We start from the raw sequence: 13,899 nt of genomic DNA, 5'->3' as shown, positions 1-13,899 counted from the left end.
AATTCCAGTGAGAGCTATTTAATGATTTAAAGCCGTAATTTCCAAGCCCATCGGAAACCTGGTCAGGGTCAATGGTTGGAGCCTTAAAAACAAGATACTTTAATCACAGTGTCTCTTGTTGCCCAAGTAGATAAGTGGATAGTACCGGCGATATATTGCTGGAGGTTAACCAGCGAGGGACAAGCATTCAATCTAGAGGACTGGTAATGGTTCTAGTTGCTTCACGCTGCATAAATCAGAATAAGCTCCGGCTGCATGGGTCAGGTAGGCTCGAAGTACAAGTCACCATTCTATGTGCTTATTATGGTGCACATGCAAGATCGTTTTATATTTTTCATTTTATATATGAAATCCAGATCTCTTAAAGTGAGTCTATTGAAGTGGGGCTGGTTATTATGCTCCACTAGGTGATCCAATCTAACTTTCGTGTCCGTGGGTGAAATTCTAAGGTTTGGCCATTATACTGAAAGCTACTGAGAAATTATCCGTGGGTGCTACTTTTTAAGTTGTGCAAAATGGTTGTACCTTCAGTTTTGACGGTGAAATTTAGGGGCGTTGGGTTGTACCAAGCCTGAGGTTGTACTAAAATAAAAGAAGACGCCTAAGTCAGATTTCTTTCGTTCCTTGGTTCAGTAATTTTGATTAAATCAGAGTACGTTAACATCAAATGCGGCACCTAAGTAATCATTTTCTGTCAACAACAAAGCTCGAGGATGTTTCTGCATAAATTATTTTAATTAAAAATTAAAACATTATTTTAAGCTGAAAAATAATTACGAATTAACGAAGGGATTTAGCTCCTTTCCGTAAGGAACCTAAGGAACTCCTTACCATAGTCCTTCGGTTCCTTAATGATTTGGCTACCAGTTACGCCTCCACAAAGCTTATGAAATACAAATAGTGATAAACAGATAAGAATTTGTTTCGTCCGAAGGCACTTCTCTTAAGTTAGAGTTTATTAGCTTTATCTAGCATTAAATACATTAAAATATTCTTCTTCAGTAATCCCAGTCGTAGCTAAAATATTTGAACGGGTTGTGTATGATCAGTTATACCACTATCTTACTGAAAACTGTATTCTTTCTCGTTATCAATCCGGATTTCGTTCTCTACACTCTACGGTTACTGCGTTACTCGAAGCTACGGATAGTTGAGCCATGAATATTGATCGCAGTTTCGTCAATGTCGTTGTTTTTCTAGATTTAAAAAAGGCTTTCGACACCGTCGACCACAATATTCTATTAACAAAATAGCAATTCTATGGAATACGCGGTCTCTGTCAAATGGTTTACGTCATATTTAAGCAATCGCACTCAAACTTTTCTAATCAACTCTTTTATGTCCACTCCAAAATTAGTCAAATGTGGTGTCCCCCAGGAAACAATTCTAGGACCCCTACTTTTTCTATTATATATTAATGACCTGCCTAATTGTCTGTATTTTTCACAACCAAGAATGTATGCAGATAACACCAGCCTCACCTTCGCTAGCGCAGATTTAAAACATATTGATGGCTGCCTTAACTATGATTTTAACAGGGTGTATACATGGCTATCTGCCAATAAACTGACCTTGAATTTAACAAAAACTGAATTCAGGTTAGTTGCGTCGAGACAGAAGTTATCAACATTTCCTAAAATTCCTTCTTTCAGTATAAATGACCATTCAATGGAGCAGGTGTCATCCACGAAATCTCTTGGTGTGCACATCGACCAAAACATGAACTGGGAATGTCATATACAGAACATTTGTAAAAATATTGCTTCTGCTTTGGGCGAAATTAAGCGAATAAGACATCTTATACCTTTAAACATATTAATTAATGTATATGACACCCTAGTTCAACCACATTTTAATTACTGTAATGTTGTTTGGGGCAACTGTGGCAGTGGTCTTCCTGAAAAGCTTCAGAAGCTCCAAAATCGTGCAGCCCGTATTGTAAAGTGTGCCAATTATGACTCTAACATCGATGAATTGTTCCGGGCACTGGGTTGGCGTAAACTAAAATACCAAAGATTGGAATCAGCTGCTATTATGATGTACAAATCCTTACACGGAATGACCCCTGAATATCTGAGTTCTAGATTTGTTTCTCGAAACGACGTAACATCATATCGATTAAGAAGTACTGCAAATAAATTGGCTCTTCCGCAGCCGCGCACCAATTATTTAAAGAAGAGTTTCTCTTATAGTGGAGCCGGGTTATGGAACAGCCTATCTAGTGACCTTCGTGCAGCAACATCTTTACATGATTTTAAATTTAAATACGTCACCACAGTTTTGAATGAGTTTTAACACGGCATCCTTGTAAAGCAGCTTTTAGTATGTGATTAACAGTAGTTTAGGTTAGTTAGTTTAGTTAGGTATGATTTTGGTTATCTTGTATCTTTTATCTCTTTAATATTTGCTGAAGGATTTACCGTGTTTAAATAAAGTTACCATACCATACCATACCATACCATACCATACCATACCATACCATACCATACCATACCATACCATATACCATACCATTCTTCTCCCCTCGTCCTCCCCCGCCCCTTCTTCCACCGTCCATCCACTTCGAACCTTGCTTCTTTTATTTCATTCTTTCGTTTCTTTGGAGCATTAGAGTTGCCTACGGAGGACTTTGCTTCTCAATGTTTGAAAATTCTTGTTGTAAGACTAAAACTTTAAAGTTTAAGTATAGAACGTATGAATTCCCCTTCATAAATGACACCAATATTCAGAAGAAAGCGTATGGCGAATCAAATAATCCAAGCGTCTGAAAGGAATGTTAAGGTTTTATTAAGATAGTTAAGTTTCATTCAACAACTTTAGCTTATTTAATGCAAATGTAACCTAAAATTATCAAGTAGGTTTAACTGTTCCATGGCAATCGTCAGGTGTAATTTGATTGTATTACTGTCGTTACTTCCGACAATTAAGGTAACAAATCGTCTTTTGACAATAAAACTTTATTAGCTGAGAAGAAGAATTGTGCTCACAACATGATCGCCCACTATTTGAATTGTCATTTATTACTGAAATATATGTCTTTAATTAATGACTGGTAGTAATTTTGCCCTCGGTTATTCTCTTTACTGAACATACAGGCGCAATGTACATTTAAAGTAACTTCTTTTTGAGCTACTGCGGTTTAATATCAGTCGTAACATTGTTACAATACTGTTGGTCAAAGTTCCCTCTCAAAACTTGATCCTGGAACTCTCCCATCATGTTTCCTGCGATCTTATAGCGCCCCACAACGTAGGTACACTGCATTCCATTTCGCGTTGCTTTTCCCTGGCCAATACCCAGCTTGACACTGTCCTTCCACACTACCTGAGTGAAATGACCGGTACCACTGCTGAAACCCCCGCTGGCAAAGTTATATCCAGGTTTACAAACTTCATCGTACCTAAGATGATAAAAAGCACAGACATATACTCTATACAGGAAGTCAACATTTGCGTGCAAGAGAAAGAGCTGAAAGAGTGAATTAAAGTGGTTTGAACCATGTGGCGTTAGTCATACTCTAAATAACGATAAGGCTTGCCTGACAGAGTACCTCGCAAGGAATAACTCATAGCTGAGAAAATCAAGACCATTTAAAGCCACCTGCAAAGCTATCTTACATACTTACATATACTTTATTACCACTTCCCCAAAGAGGATTTTCAGAGGCAATAATAAACAGCTAAGGTAAAACTTAGTTATACAGTTAAGCTAAAAATTATATATCAAACTTAAGAAAAATAATAAAAGTCTAATTGACCAAATAGTGGAAGTGCTAAAGTTACTTAAGAGGCAAGACTTAAGGCGGCGTTTACACACGCTAACCGATTCGCAAAGTTTAGGATCGTTAGATAAGGAATTCCATAAAGTAACTGCTCTACAGTAAAAAGTCCTTTGGCCGCTTGCTGTTCTAAAGCGAGGCATGTTAAGCATTTGAGAACTTCTCGTTCTACGATTTGTGACATCTCATCGTCTAATGAATTGTGTGGATAAATATCCAGGACCACATCCTGTTAAACACTTTAATAACATTACGGCATCACGGTGGTAAAGATGCTCCTTCACTGGCAGCCAGCGCGGTTCCTTTAAAATTGGAGATACGTGATCGTATTTCCTTCTTCCACTTACAATGCGACAGGCAAAATTCTGGACTGTCTGTAACATTTTCAAATTTGTTTGAGAAGTATTACTCCAGACGCATGAACAATAAAACAGTTTACTGAAAACAAGTGAGTTTATAATAATGGTTAAAGACTGTTTGTCAAAAGAGTGCTTAACTCTGAGCTCTTGATGTGAGCTAAACGTGACATACACGAAGAAACAGTATCTAGAACATGATTACTAAAAGTTAAGTTTGGATCCATAATTACACCGAGGTCTTCAGCGGTTGTTGCAGGTAAAAGATCCTTCCCGGAAAGGGACAGATTAAAATCATCATTCACTTTTGCAATATTTTGTCTACTTCTAAAGATCATTAATTTCGTCTTGTGTGGGTTCAAAAGTAGCTGGTTGTCAAAGCACCAGTTCCGTATGTTAAGCAGATCCTGATTTATTTTATCTCTGACTCTTCTCTCTTCGTGGAGTGCAAAGGATAACAGAAGTGTGGTGTCATCAACATAGCATTGTGGGAAGCAGTACTGTGGGATTGACGGCAAGTCATTAACGTAAATGCTGAACAAAAGTGGGCCGAGTATACTTCCCTGAGGTACGCCATTTCTTACTTGCATGCGATCTGACAGAGTAGAGTTGATGCGCACAACTTGGTGACGTGATGACAAATAACTCCGGAACCACTGTAAAGCAGTTGTAGATGCACCGATATCCTGGAGTTTAGCCAGTAGAGTGCCGTGGTGTAAGCTATCAAAGGGCTTACTCATATCAAGGAGGACTGTTGCAGTTGATTGCTTGTCGTCATTAGCACGCAGAATTTGATCGGTGGGGTGAATCAATGTAGTCTCGGTTGAGTGATGTTGTGTATTCCCACTTTGTTTTGATGTGAAACGCACCTTTGGGACTAGGTAGGTTGTGAATTGATTAAAGGTTGCTCTTTCACAAACTTTTGACAGTACTGGCAGAAGAGAAATGGACCTATTGTTATTCGGCACCTCGTGATCTCCACTTGTCAGAACTGGTGTCACCTCGGCTAGCCTCCACCCATCTGGGAATGGTGGTGGTAAACGAGGCGTTAATGATGGACGTGAGAGAAGGCAGAATTGCAGAATTGCGGGAAGGCAATCTTCGATAACTCTTACCGGAATCTTGTCGTCACCAGATGCCTTGTTGCCATCGAGTTAACAATGGCTTGTACCTGTTTTGCACTCAATAGGATTAAGGGTAAATTGCTCTAATAATACAAATGTTCTCGGAATGAATGGATTGTTGTTGAGCGCAAAGCTAAATTTTCTCGCTAAATTAGTGTTTTCATTTACTGTATTACCACCAATGCTTGCGAAAAAGGAATTAAATTCATTTGCCATAGTTTTTTCATCTTTAAACTAGGTTCTTTGTGTCTTCGACCCATTAGGTATACATGAACGGATTGTCTTCCAAATAGAGTTCGTGTTGTTTTTAATCTGCTCCATCACGAATTCTCTCATCGCAATTCTGATTTCTTTTTTAACCTCGCGTTTAAGATTTTATAAGGGCAAACCAGGCACAAGGATCGTTGGTCTTTCGTGCTATTTTTGTTCAGTCTTCTCTTGCTTTCATCAAGTGCCAGCGGAGGAATGGATGGTATCCCGCAATGCAATAGTTGAATCAAATTTCACAAAATGGCGGACGGTTCTTTAACAAGTGGCATTTTTGTTCAGTTTTCAAGTTAAATTTCTGCGATTGGAGACGTTATTCCGAGGTAAGTACCTTTGTTAACATGATTTCAATACTTTACCGTCTCATCGGAGTGTTTTTAGTGGAGTTTATAAGTTAAGAAAAGGTTTATTTTGAACATTTGAATAACAGCGTCTTACGCCATCCGCGAAGATGGTATCAATACCGTCTACAAATTAATTCGTAGTTCTCTCTCTGCTTGGGTAATCTTCTCAAACAAACAAAATTTAAATACATGAAAGGTTCATAAGCAAAATTATAGTATAATGACTTTTAGTGACCCAGTTGTTTTGCAAATACAAAGCATGACCGAAATCGCGGTTAGCGATGATCGCATTCTGGGAAATATGTCGATTTTGCGAGTGATGTGTACGAAGCCGCTATCGTGCAATTTTTCTTTGCTGTCCGTTTTAAGCGAACTAGGACTGAAATGTTTTCTTACATGCTTGCAAGAAATGTCTAAGATTTTACAAGTACAAACGCTGGTTGTTATTTCTTAGATTTAGCCGGCTCCAGTTTAACCTTGAAGAAATGGATTTGGGCACCAAACGGAGCCATGTAACTATTGGATCATGGTTCATTTATGGTTCATTTATTTCACACTATTTACATAATATTAACATAGAAAGAAAAGTATTACAACAGATAATTACAAGATAAAATAAATACAGTACAAATTATAAGATGTGTGTGTGGTGGTCAAAGTAGCAAAGGCTTTCTAATTGACCACCACCCACTTTTAAGTAAACAAGGAAATGACACTGAGCTTTATTGGGATATTAGAAAATGTACAAAATGTTTGTAGAGCCTAGGATTAATGTACAAGAGGGAATTACATTTGTATAAATCAACGCCATCCAAGCCAAAACCCAAGCGACATATTTGAACACTAAGACAGTACAGTTTACATGTCATGACCATCATACTTGCAAATGGATATTTATGTCATTTTCTCAAACATGTTTTTTTGGACATCATTTAGGTTGGTTTTCTTGTTCATGTCAGTAAAAGGACAAACTAGACTGAGATTTTTTTTTTCCTGTTCGTGGCTACACCCTATGGTTCTCAACTTTTGTTACAGTTTTGGTTAATTGCTAAAGAATCTAAATAAAATTCAATTTAATTATTCCTTCCTTCCTTCGTTACTTCCTTCTTTCCTTCGTTACTTCCTTCCTCCCTTCCTTCCTTCCTCCCTTCCTTCCTTCCTTCCTTCCTTCCTTCCTTCCTTCCTTCCTTCCTTCCTTCAAGACTCCATGTTATCCAATCATGTCTTTAATTGTACTTGTGATTCTAATTAGACTCCCCCTATGTGGTTGTCCGATAATTTTTCAATAATTATTTTAATGTAAGATTACAGACTTAATTACACTCCAATCAGTATTGTTGTCATTATTATGCAGTCAAATTTCTGCAAGTTTTTCATTGGACACCATGCACTTTTTGTTTGAGCCTCTGCTTACTGTTACTGAGACAAAGAATAGGTTTCATACCAGTTTGAATGCTTCCAGTTTCTCTATCAAGGTGAATGTTTCTTTATTGTGTGCCTATTTTATTCCCTGTATAACTACTATGCAAGACAGTTCAGTAGTTATACCACTGGTCTGTTGTAATCCCTTTAAAATCTACATGACAAGGGTTGTCATAGCATCCCTGCTATACCATAAATTTTCTATTAAGTTTCCCGGGACTTATTTATTAAACGTTAAACGCAAACAGTTTATCGTTGACGTCATCAAAAACATCTAAGACTGACCAAGGGGCTTGTTCGGTGTCCGCGTAAAACGCCTCAGGTTGATAGTGTTTAAATCTCCTGGCAGTGATGTACACAGGCTTGGGTCTCTGTTTCGTTAGCCGGAGTATAGCATACCCTAAATCGTGGTCGCTCACTGAACTCTCAATGATTTTAACTTCGCGAATTTGATTTGCGTTGGAAGCGATAATAACACCCAGTAAAGTTGCAGTAGCGTCAGTAACACGAGTTGGTGAGCTAAGCATCTGAGTTAAGTTGAACATACGACAGAAGTTCATAAGAGCAACTGATTCTGGAATGTTAGGTGTCAAACTATCTCTTCATTTGGAGCAAGGTGCATTGCAAAATGCGGTCATAGAGCTGATGGTAACCTGGGCCGACCGTCCCATAAGTCAGATGAATGCTCACATTGCACCATCTATCCAAGTTACTCAATTGGCAGTCTTTTAGTTATTGGCCATTCCGAGGTTGAGCGGGGACTGTAGAGTTAAAATTTTATCCAATCGATGAATTGTCTCGCGCACATGTAAGACAACGTTATAATTAGTCTTTTGATAGAGTTTGTTTTCTTGAATAGCAACGAAGTAATGGACCTTAAAACATGGTTCAAAATCTATGCTATGTAAACTTCTCTAAGGGCCGTTCCGAAGTAGTTAATTACGTGTAAGAGGCAAGCCACGGCATTTCACTTTGACTGGCATATTTATTTATGCGGACCATCATGTGAGTTTGGGTATTAAATTCATGTACCGGTTAATTAAAACTAGTTGTAGTTTTGGGGGATTGCCATTGGGGAGTGGGAAGCGGGGAGGGGGAGAAGGGGTTACGAGGAATGGGGATGAACGTAATTTCTACTATTGACTTAAATGAGTAGTTTAAAAAATTGGGTATGGGAGTACGGGGGTGAGGGTGACTGCTATTTCTACTATTTACTTGGACGGGTAGTTTAAAACAATTTGTACTGGTCGCTTGACGGTTCGTCATTCAGAATGCCTCAATTACTTCCATGAACAAAAGCTAGAACTAGTGAATGATTGGGTATCCGTCCTTTTCAAACTTCTACCATTGCTGTAAACTAAACTCTGCTTTGTTCTTATAGCCTTGAGCCCATGTGCCCCTTGTCAAGGCCATGGATTCCGGCAACTCCGGTTAAGACTCATGTTTTTCTTTAATTTATTAGCCCGCTTCTCTCAATAAAGTAAATCAAATCTTACCACATCTTGGTAGCTGACTCTCCTGTTAGCGCAGTCCCATTTGTTGCACAGGCGTAAGCCAAATTTTCTCCAACAGATTTTTCTCTTTCTGCTGGAGAAGAATGTATCAGTTGACCCATCTTTGCAATCTTCTGGGCGTATGCCTTAGCCTGGTTGGAGAGATCTCGATCTAGTGTCATGGATGGGACTCCATGTATCTTCCGGTATTTATTGTGAGTGTTCAGAGCCTCTTGCTCAAAGTCTGAGTCGGCTGTGTAAAAACAGGCGCCAAATCCTTATCATTATCGTTAATTTTGATTTAAAGGAAAGTGGTCTGAAGAAAATTAATAATAATAATAATAATAATAATAATAATAATAATAATAATAATAATAATAATAATAATTTTTGATCAATAATGACTTCTTGAAACATAAGCAAGCGAAAATTAAAGTTAATAACCGACGTTTCGGCGTCATCGTGACACCATTCTTACAGCGGTTACCAATAACACGCAACCTATCGCCTTCATAAGACTCCAATAAAGTTGCGTTTTGCGTCAATCATAGAAAAGTCGTTGAAATTATTTTGAATTCTGAGACCATTTCAAGGCAACAGAACCAAGAAATTAACAGTTTTACCCAATTACGGATGGTAAACTTTATGAAAGTTGATTTCCAAGCCAGACTATTTAAAAAAATGGGCATTGTTTAGACGAAGCCGTAGTTTTTTATGAAACATTTGAAATCGTTACACCTGATAATAAATCAGCGATGCGTGCAAGTGAGTAAATTATCACGTGCAGTAAAAATTGAAATATTTAATTAAAACAACCTTTTATTTGCGCTTGATCTGGCTCGAGAATCAATTTAAATAAACTTTACCTTCTCTTAGCGAGGTAAAATTGTTAGTTTCTTGCCGGGTTACCTTGGAATCTTGTCAGAATTCAAAATAATTTCAACGGCTATTGTTTGATTGACGTCCACCAAAATGCAACTTTATCCGACTGTTTTGAATGCCGTAGGTCGCGTGTTATTGCCGGGTAACCGCTGTAAGGCAAAGTAGATAAATTAATGCGAAGATTTGATTTTTATACTCTACAGTATCTACAAATTAGCATATTAACAATGGATCACAAGTTCTTCAGGTTTGCGCGAATCGAGTCTGTTTGCATGTTTAGGGATGGTTTAAGTTTTCTTATGAAAGCATCTCCTTAATTTAAACCTAAACCATCCTTAAACGTGCAAACAGGCTGGATTTGCGCAAAGGTATTCACCTGAAGAACTTGTGATTCAATGTTAATACTAATTTGTAGAGACTGTAGAGTATAGAAATCAAATGTTCGCATTAATTTATCCACTTTGCCTTGAGAATGGTGTCTCGATGACGCCGAAACGTCGGCTATTAACTTTAATTTTCGCTTGCTTATGTTTCAAATAATAATAATAATAATAATAATAATAATAATAATAATAATAATAATAATAGTGAATGCAATGAAAATGATTGAGGGTAACATAACTGGCCCAGACCCGTGTCCGCACGTTATGTAAATGACTCATGAAAACAAAAATGAACTTTTATAATATTAATCACCAGTTGTAGTTCTCACTAAACTTGCCCCCTGCTTTTTTTTATATTGGGAGTTACGACTAGCAAAATACCTAAAAAAAAAAAAACCTTGATTCTAAAATTTTAAAAATATGATAAAGAGTTACTCTCGATAAATTTAGTAAAAAGGAAAGTCTTCAGTTTTTTCAAACGAAGCAGTTCCCTCTTAGTATAATTAATTCGACCAGAGCAAGCGTTTCTTGAATCAAAATTACTTGACACAGGTGAAGCGTAACCAGAGCTAACTTCATCGAATAGAGGACCAGGATTACGTCGATATGAACCGCAAGATCCGTCCAGAATAATTTCTCCGGAGGAGCCAGCGAAGCTCGCTAAACCTAATAATAGGTTTAGAGATGTGACAATCCGGCGAACTGGCGACAACATGCAAATACGCAAAGCTTCCAAACCATCCCTAGAGAGAGAAATAGCACAAGAAGCCAGTACAAAATGGTGAAGTAAATCCTTACCGACACACACATTGAAAAAAGGAGAAACCACAAGCGCCGAAAAAAGTAAAATCCACCAAAATTTGCAGCGCACTTGGAACAAGCTGGCAGCCATCTTGGCGCAAATAGATTCCAGTTAGCCGTGCGTGTGAACTCTGACAACGCACGCACAGATGACGTCAAAACGCGGTGAGAACAGAGAAGTACGCTACGAGCCGCAGGCGAGTTGCGTGACTGATGTTCTCACCACGTTTTGACGTCCTCTGTGCGTTATCAGAGTACACACGCACGGCTAAATGGAATCTATTCATTTTATACCTTGTTTGGATATGGGCTCGTACGAAATATTGAAAATGTTTTCGAAAATCTTCACGTTGACGATTTGCGCTGGGATTCATGGGCAAATATTGTTTTTTTATAAGGTCATTTATGGTCTATACAAAGAGAGTACGCCTATTGGTTAATTTAAAGCTCACGAGTGTTGTGATTGGTCACTAAACTGTCAACTTAATTTACGCAAAATCGCCATCTTTCATTCAAATCGAGCGTGAAGCGATAGTTCGGCACCAAAAGTCCATAAAAATCGTCGTTTTATGAAACGGTCTGGCTTCAGTCAAGTTCGAATTCAGTTTACTTTTTCCCTTGTTGGGTATAGATCCAGGTGATTCGCACTTAGTGTAAGACTTGCTCATTAGTTTTTGGGGCGAAAGTAAACGCGCGAAAGTTTTCAAACCTATGTTATGGAAATAAGACTCAACTGTTTAAACACTCGCCGCTCAATCAAGCGGGACCGCCTAAAGCCATATGATGTGTCAAGAGGTGTGGATAAGCCTGCTGAATTGTAAGTCATGCATTTCCAGCGATCGTTTGCTAGTTCTTTATGACAAGTTTAGTTTTTCAAACAATATTGTTCTTTTCCTTTCAGTTTGACTATAGCTGTTAAATAAATGCAACTAGTGCAAGAATAAAACGCTATCCACATATCAATGACGCCCAGTAGCCTTCACATCAAGTAACGCTTCGCAACGAAAGTGCGAATCACCAGGTAAACATGGACGTTTCCAAGGTTGCAAGAGCTGAAAAATCCCGAAGTAGATGCATTCATGAAGAGGGAAGCGCCAACGGTAATCTGGTTTGTTGCGGTACTTGTGACTGGAGCCAATAGCAGAATGTTTATGTTCAGCGATGTGTTGAAAGAGATGTTAGGATGTATGTCCGACTTAATCTGTATCACACAGATCATATGAAAATTTATAAACAACGCAATGTTAGTTAATCAGGGGAGGTTTGGCCTCCATATTTTTGATATCAACAATAATTTTTCTGCTAGTAAACAGTGGTCGCAAATCTCTTCTAATTTTCTTGTAAGTTCGCTGAGATCTATTCGTACAGCGTCGGCCGATCTCTGATCTTTGAATGGCAAGACAATTCTAATGGGCTGAAGTAGGAGAATTTCGGGGTTGTGCTGCGGCTTGATCTTGTAAACGGATGAAACTGCTGATGGTCGATTCAAAAAGTCGCGAAGGATACTTCAATTTCAGGAACATTGACTACAGGTTGTTACATTACTTATTTGTTTTTTTATTTATTTATTTATTTATTTATTTATTTATTTATTTATTAAATTTTATTTATTTAGCTATGTCCAATATGGACAGGGATGCCGCAACAGCTAGGGCCAATTACTGTGCACCCGGGATATACGGAATACATGCACAAAGACCAGACCACAACACCGGAAACTACGTCCCCTACTCTTCGCAAATAGTGAGTGGGTTTTTAACGTCCCACAGAGTTATTTACAAATTTGTGAGACGGGGCCTACGGTTTATCGTCCTTATCCGATAATTAGTAAAAAGATCTGTGCGCAAATTAACATTGTTTTTAGACTTTTCAAAAGTGAGTGTTTATACTTGTTGTCTACATGACTTCGATAGTGCAGCAAGAGACCTTTGTTGGTTGTTTTTCTGTGAACGCATGTTGTTAGTTGATTTCCTTTTATTTCACTTTCCATTCCAACGAAGGGTAGCTTATTGTTAGCGGTTGTTTCCATCGTGAAGCTAATTGAGGGATGGGCTTCATTCAGCGTTGTTAAAAAGGCTTCAGCAGATGGAATATTGAGTACCGTGGCCAAGGTATCATCCACGTATCTTCTGTAGAAAGAGGGGAATTTGTTTTTGCTTTCCAGTTTCTCTTTGATAGAGCACATGAAAACATTCGCCATGCGTGGGCCTAGAATTGTCTTGCAATTGCCATTCAAAGATCAGAGATCGGCCAACGCTGTACGAAAAGATCTCAGCGAACTTACAAGAAAGTTGGAAGAGATTTGCGACCACTGTTTACTAGCAGAAAAATTATTGATGATATCAAAAATGTGGAGGCCAAACCTCCCCTTATTAACCAACATTGCGTTGTTTATAAATTTTCATGTGATCTGTGTGATTAGGATTATGTCGAATATACATCCCGACATCTCTTTCAACACATCGCTGAACATAAACATTCTCCTATTGGTAACCACCTGAAAGAAGAACACAATCTGCAAGCTGACTAATATACCAGACCAGTTTACCGTTCTAAAGAGATGCCGCACCAAGTTTGACTGCTTGATCAGTTTGAGATGCTGTTTATCAGGAACATAAAACCAAAACTTAACACGCGGTCGGATTCACTTTTTAATTAACAACTGAATACTTTAACTCCCTTGTTTATTCCCTAAATATTCTCACACTTTAGTTACTATATATATAATTAATTTCACCATGTATTTAGAACTTAATAATGATGACGTGGAGTCATCGAAAAATCGTTCACTCTCATATCGTGCTTCACGAAACCTTTTATTATTAGATCTTTACCAAAGCCAAACAATCCAACTTAAGTTCTATCGTGCTCTAACAGAGTTAAGATCTTTGGATGAAAACCAATCTTTCACAATTCCACTGAAAGCTATTTAATGATTTGAAGCCGTTCTTTCCTAGCCCATCGGAAACCTGATCAGGGTTGATGGTTGGAGCCTTAAAAACAAGACACTTTAATCTACGGTGTCTCTTGTCGCCTGACTGCGTCTCAT

At 38.2% G+C, this 13,899-nt stretch overlaps 1 protein-coding gene across 1 annotated transcript; it reads right to left on the bottom strand.

Moving 5' to 3' along the window:
- Nucleotides 1-2,765: 2,765 nt before the first annotated feature.
- On the bottom strand, nucleotides 2,766-10,985 carry LOC146452921 (Golgi-associated plant pathogenesis-related protein 1-like). The gene is made up of 3 exons (XM_085097235.1): nucleotides 10,848-10,985; nucleotides 8,788-9,037; nucleotides 2,766-3,400 (listed from the first exon to the last, which is right to left on the bottom strand). The coding sequence occupies exons 1-3, from the start codon at nucleotides 10,939-10,941 to the stop codon at nucleotides 3,130-3,132; spliced, it is 615 nt and encodes a 204-aa protein (XP_084953361.1). The 5' UTR covers nucleotides 10,942-10,985; the 3' UTR covers nucleotides 2,766-3,129.
- Between the last annotated feature and the right edge of the window lie 2,914 nt (nucleotides 10,986-13,899).

Source organism: Pavona decussata, unplaced genomic scaffold, assembly GCF_977016875.1.
Source record: "Pavona decussata unplaced genomic scaffold, jaPavDecu1.1 SCAFFOLD_363, whole genome shotgun sequence".
Taxonomy (NCBI): Eukaryota; Metazoa; Cnidaria; class Anthozoa; order Scleractinia; family Agariciidae; genus Pavona; species Pavona decussata.
Note: the sequence above shows the minus strand (reverse complement) of the source record. Positions and strands in the feature narration are given on the sequence as shown.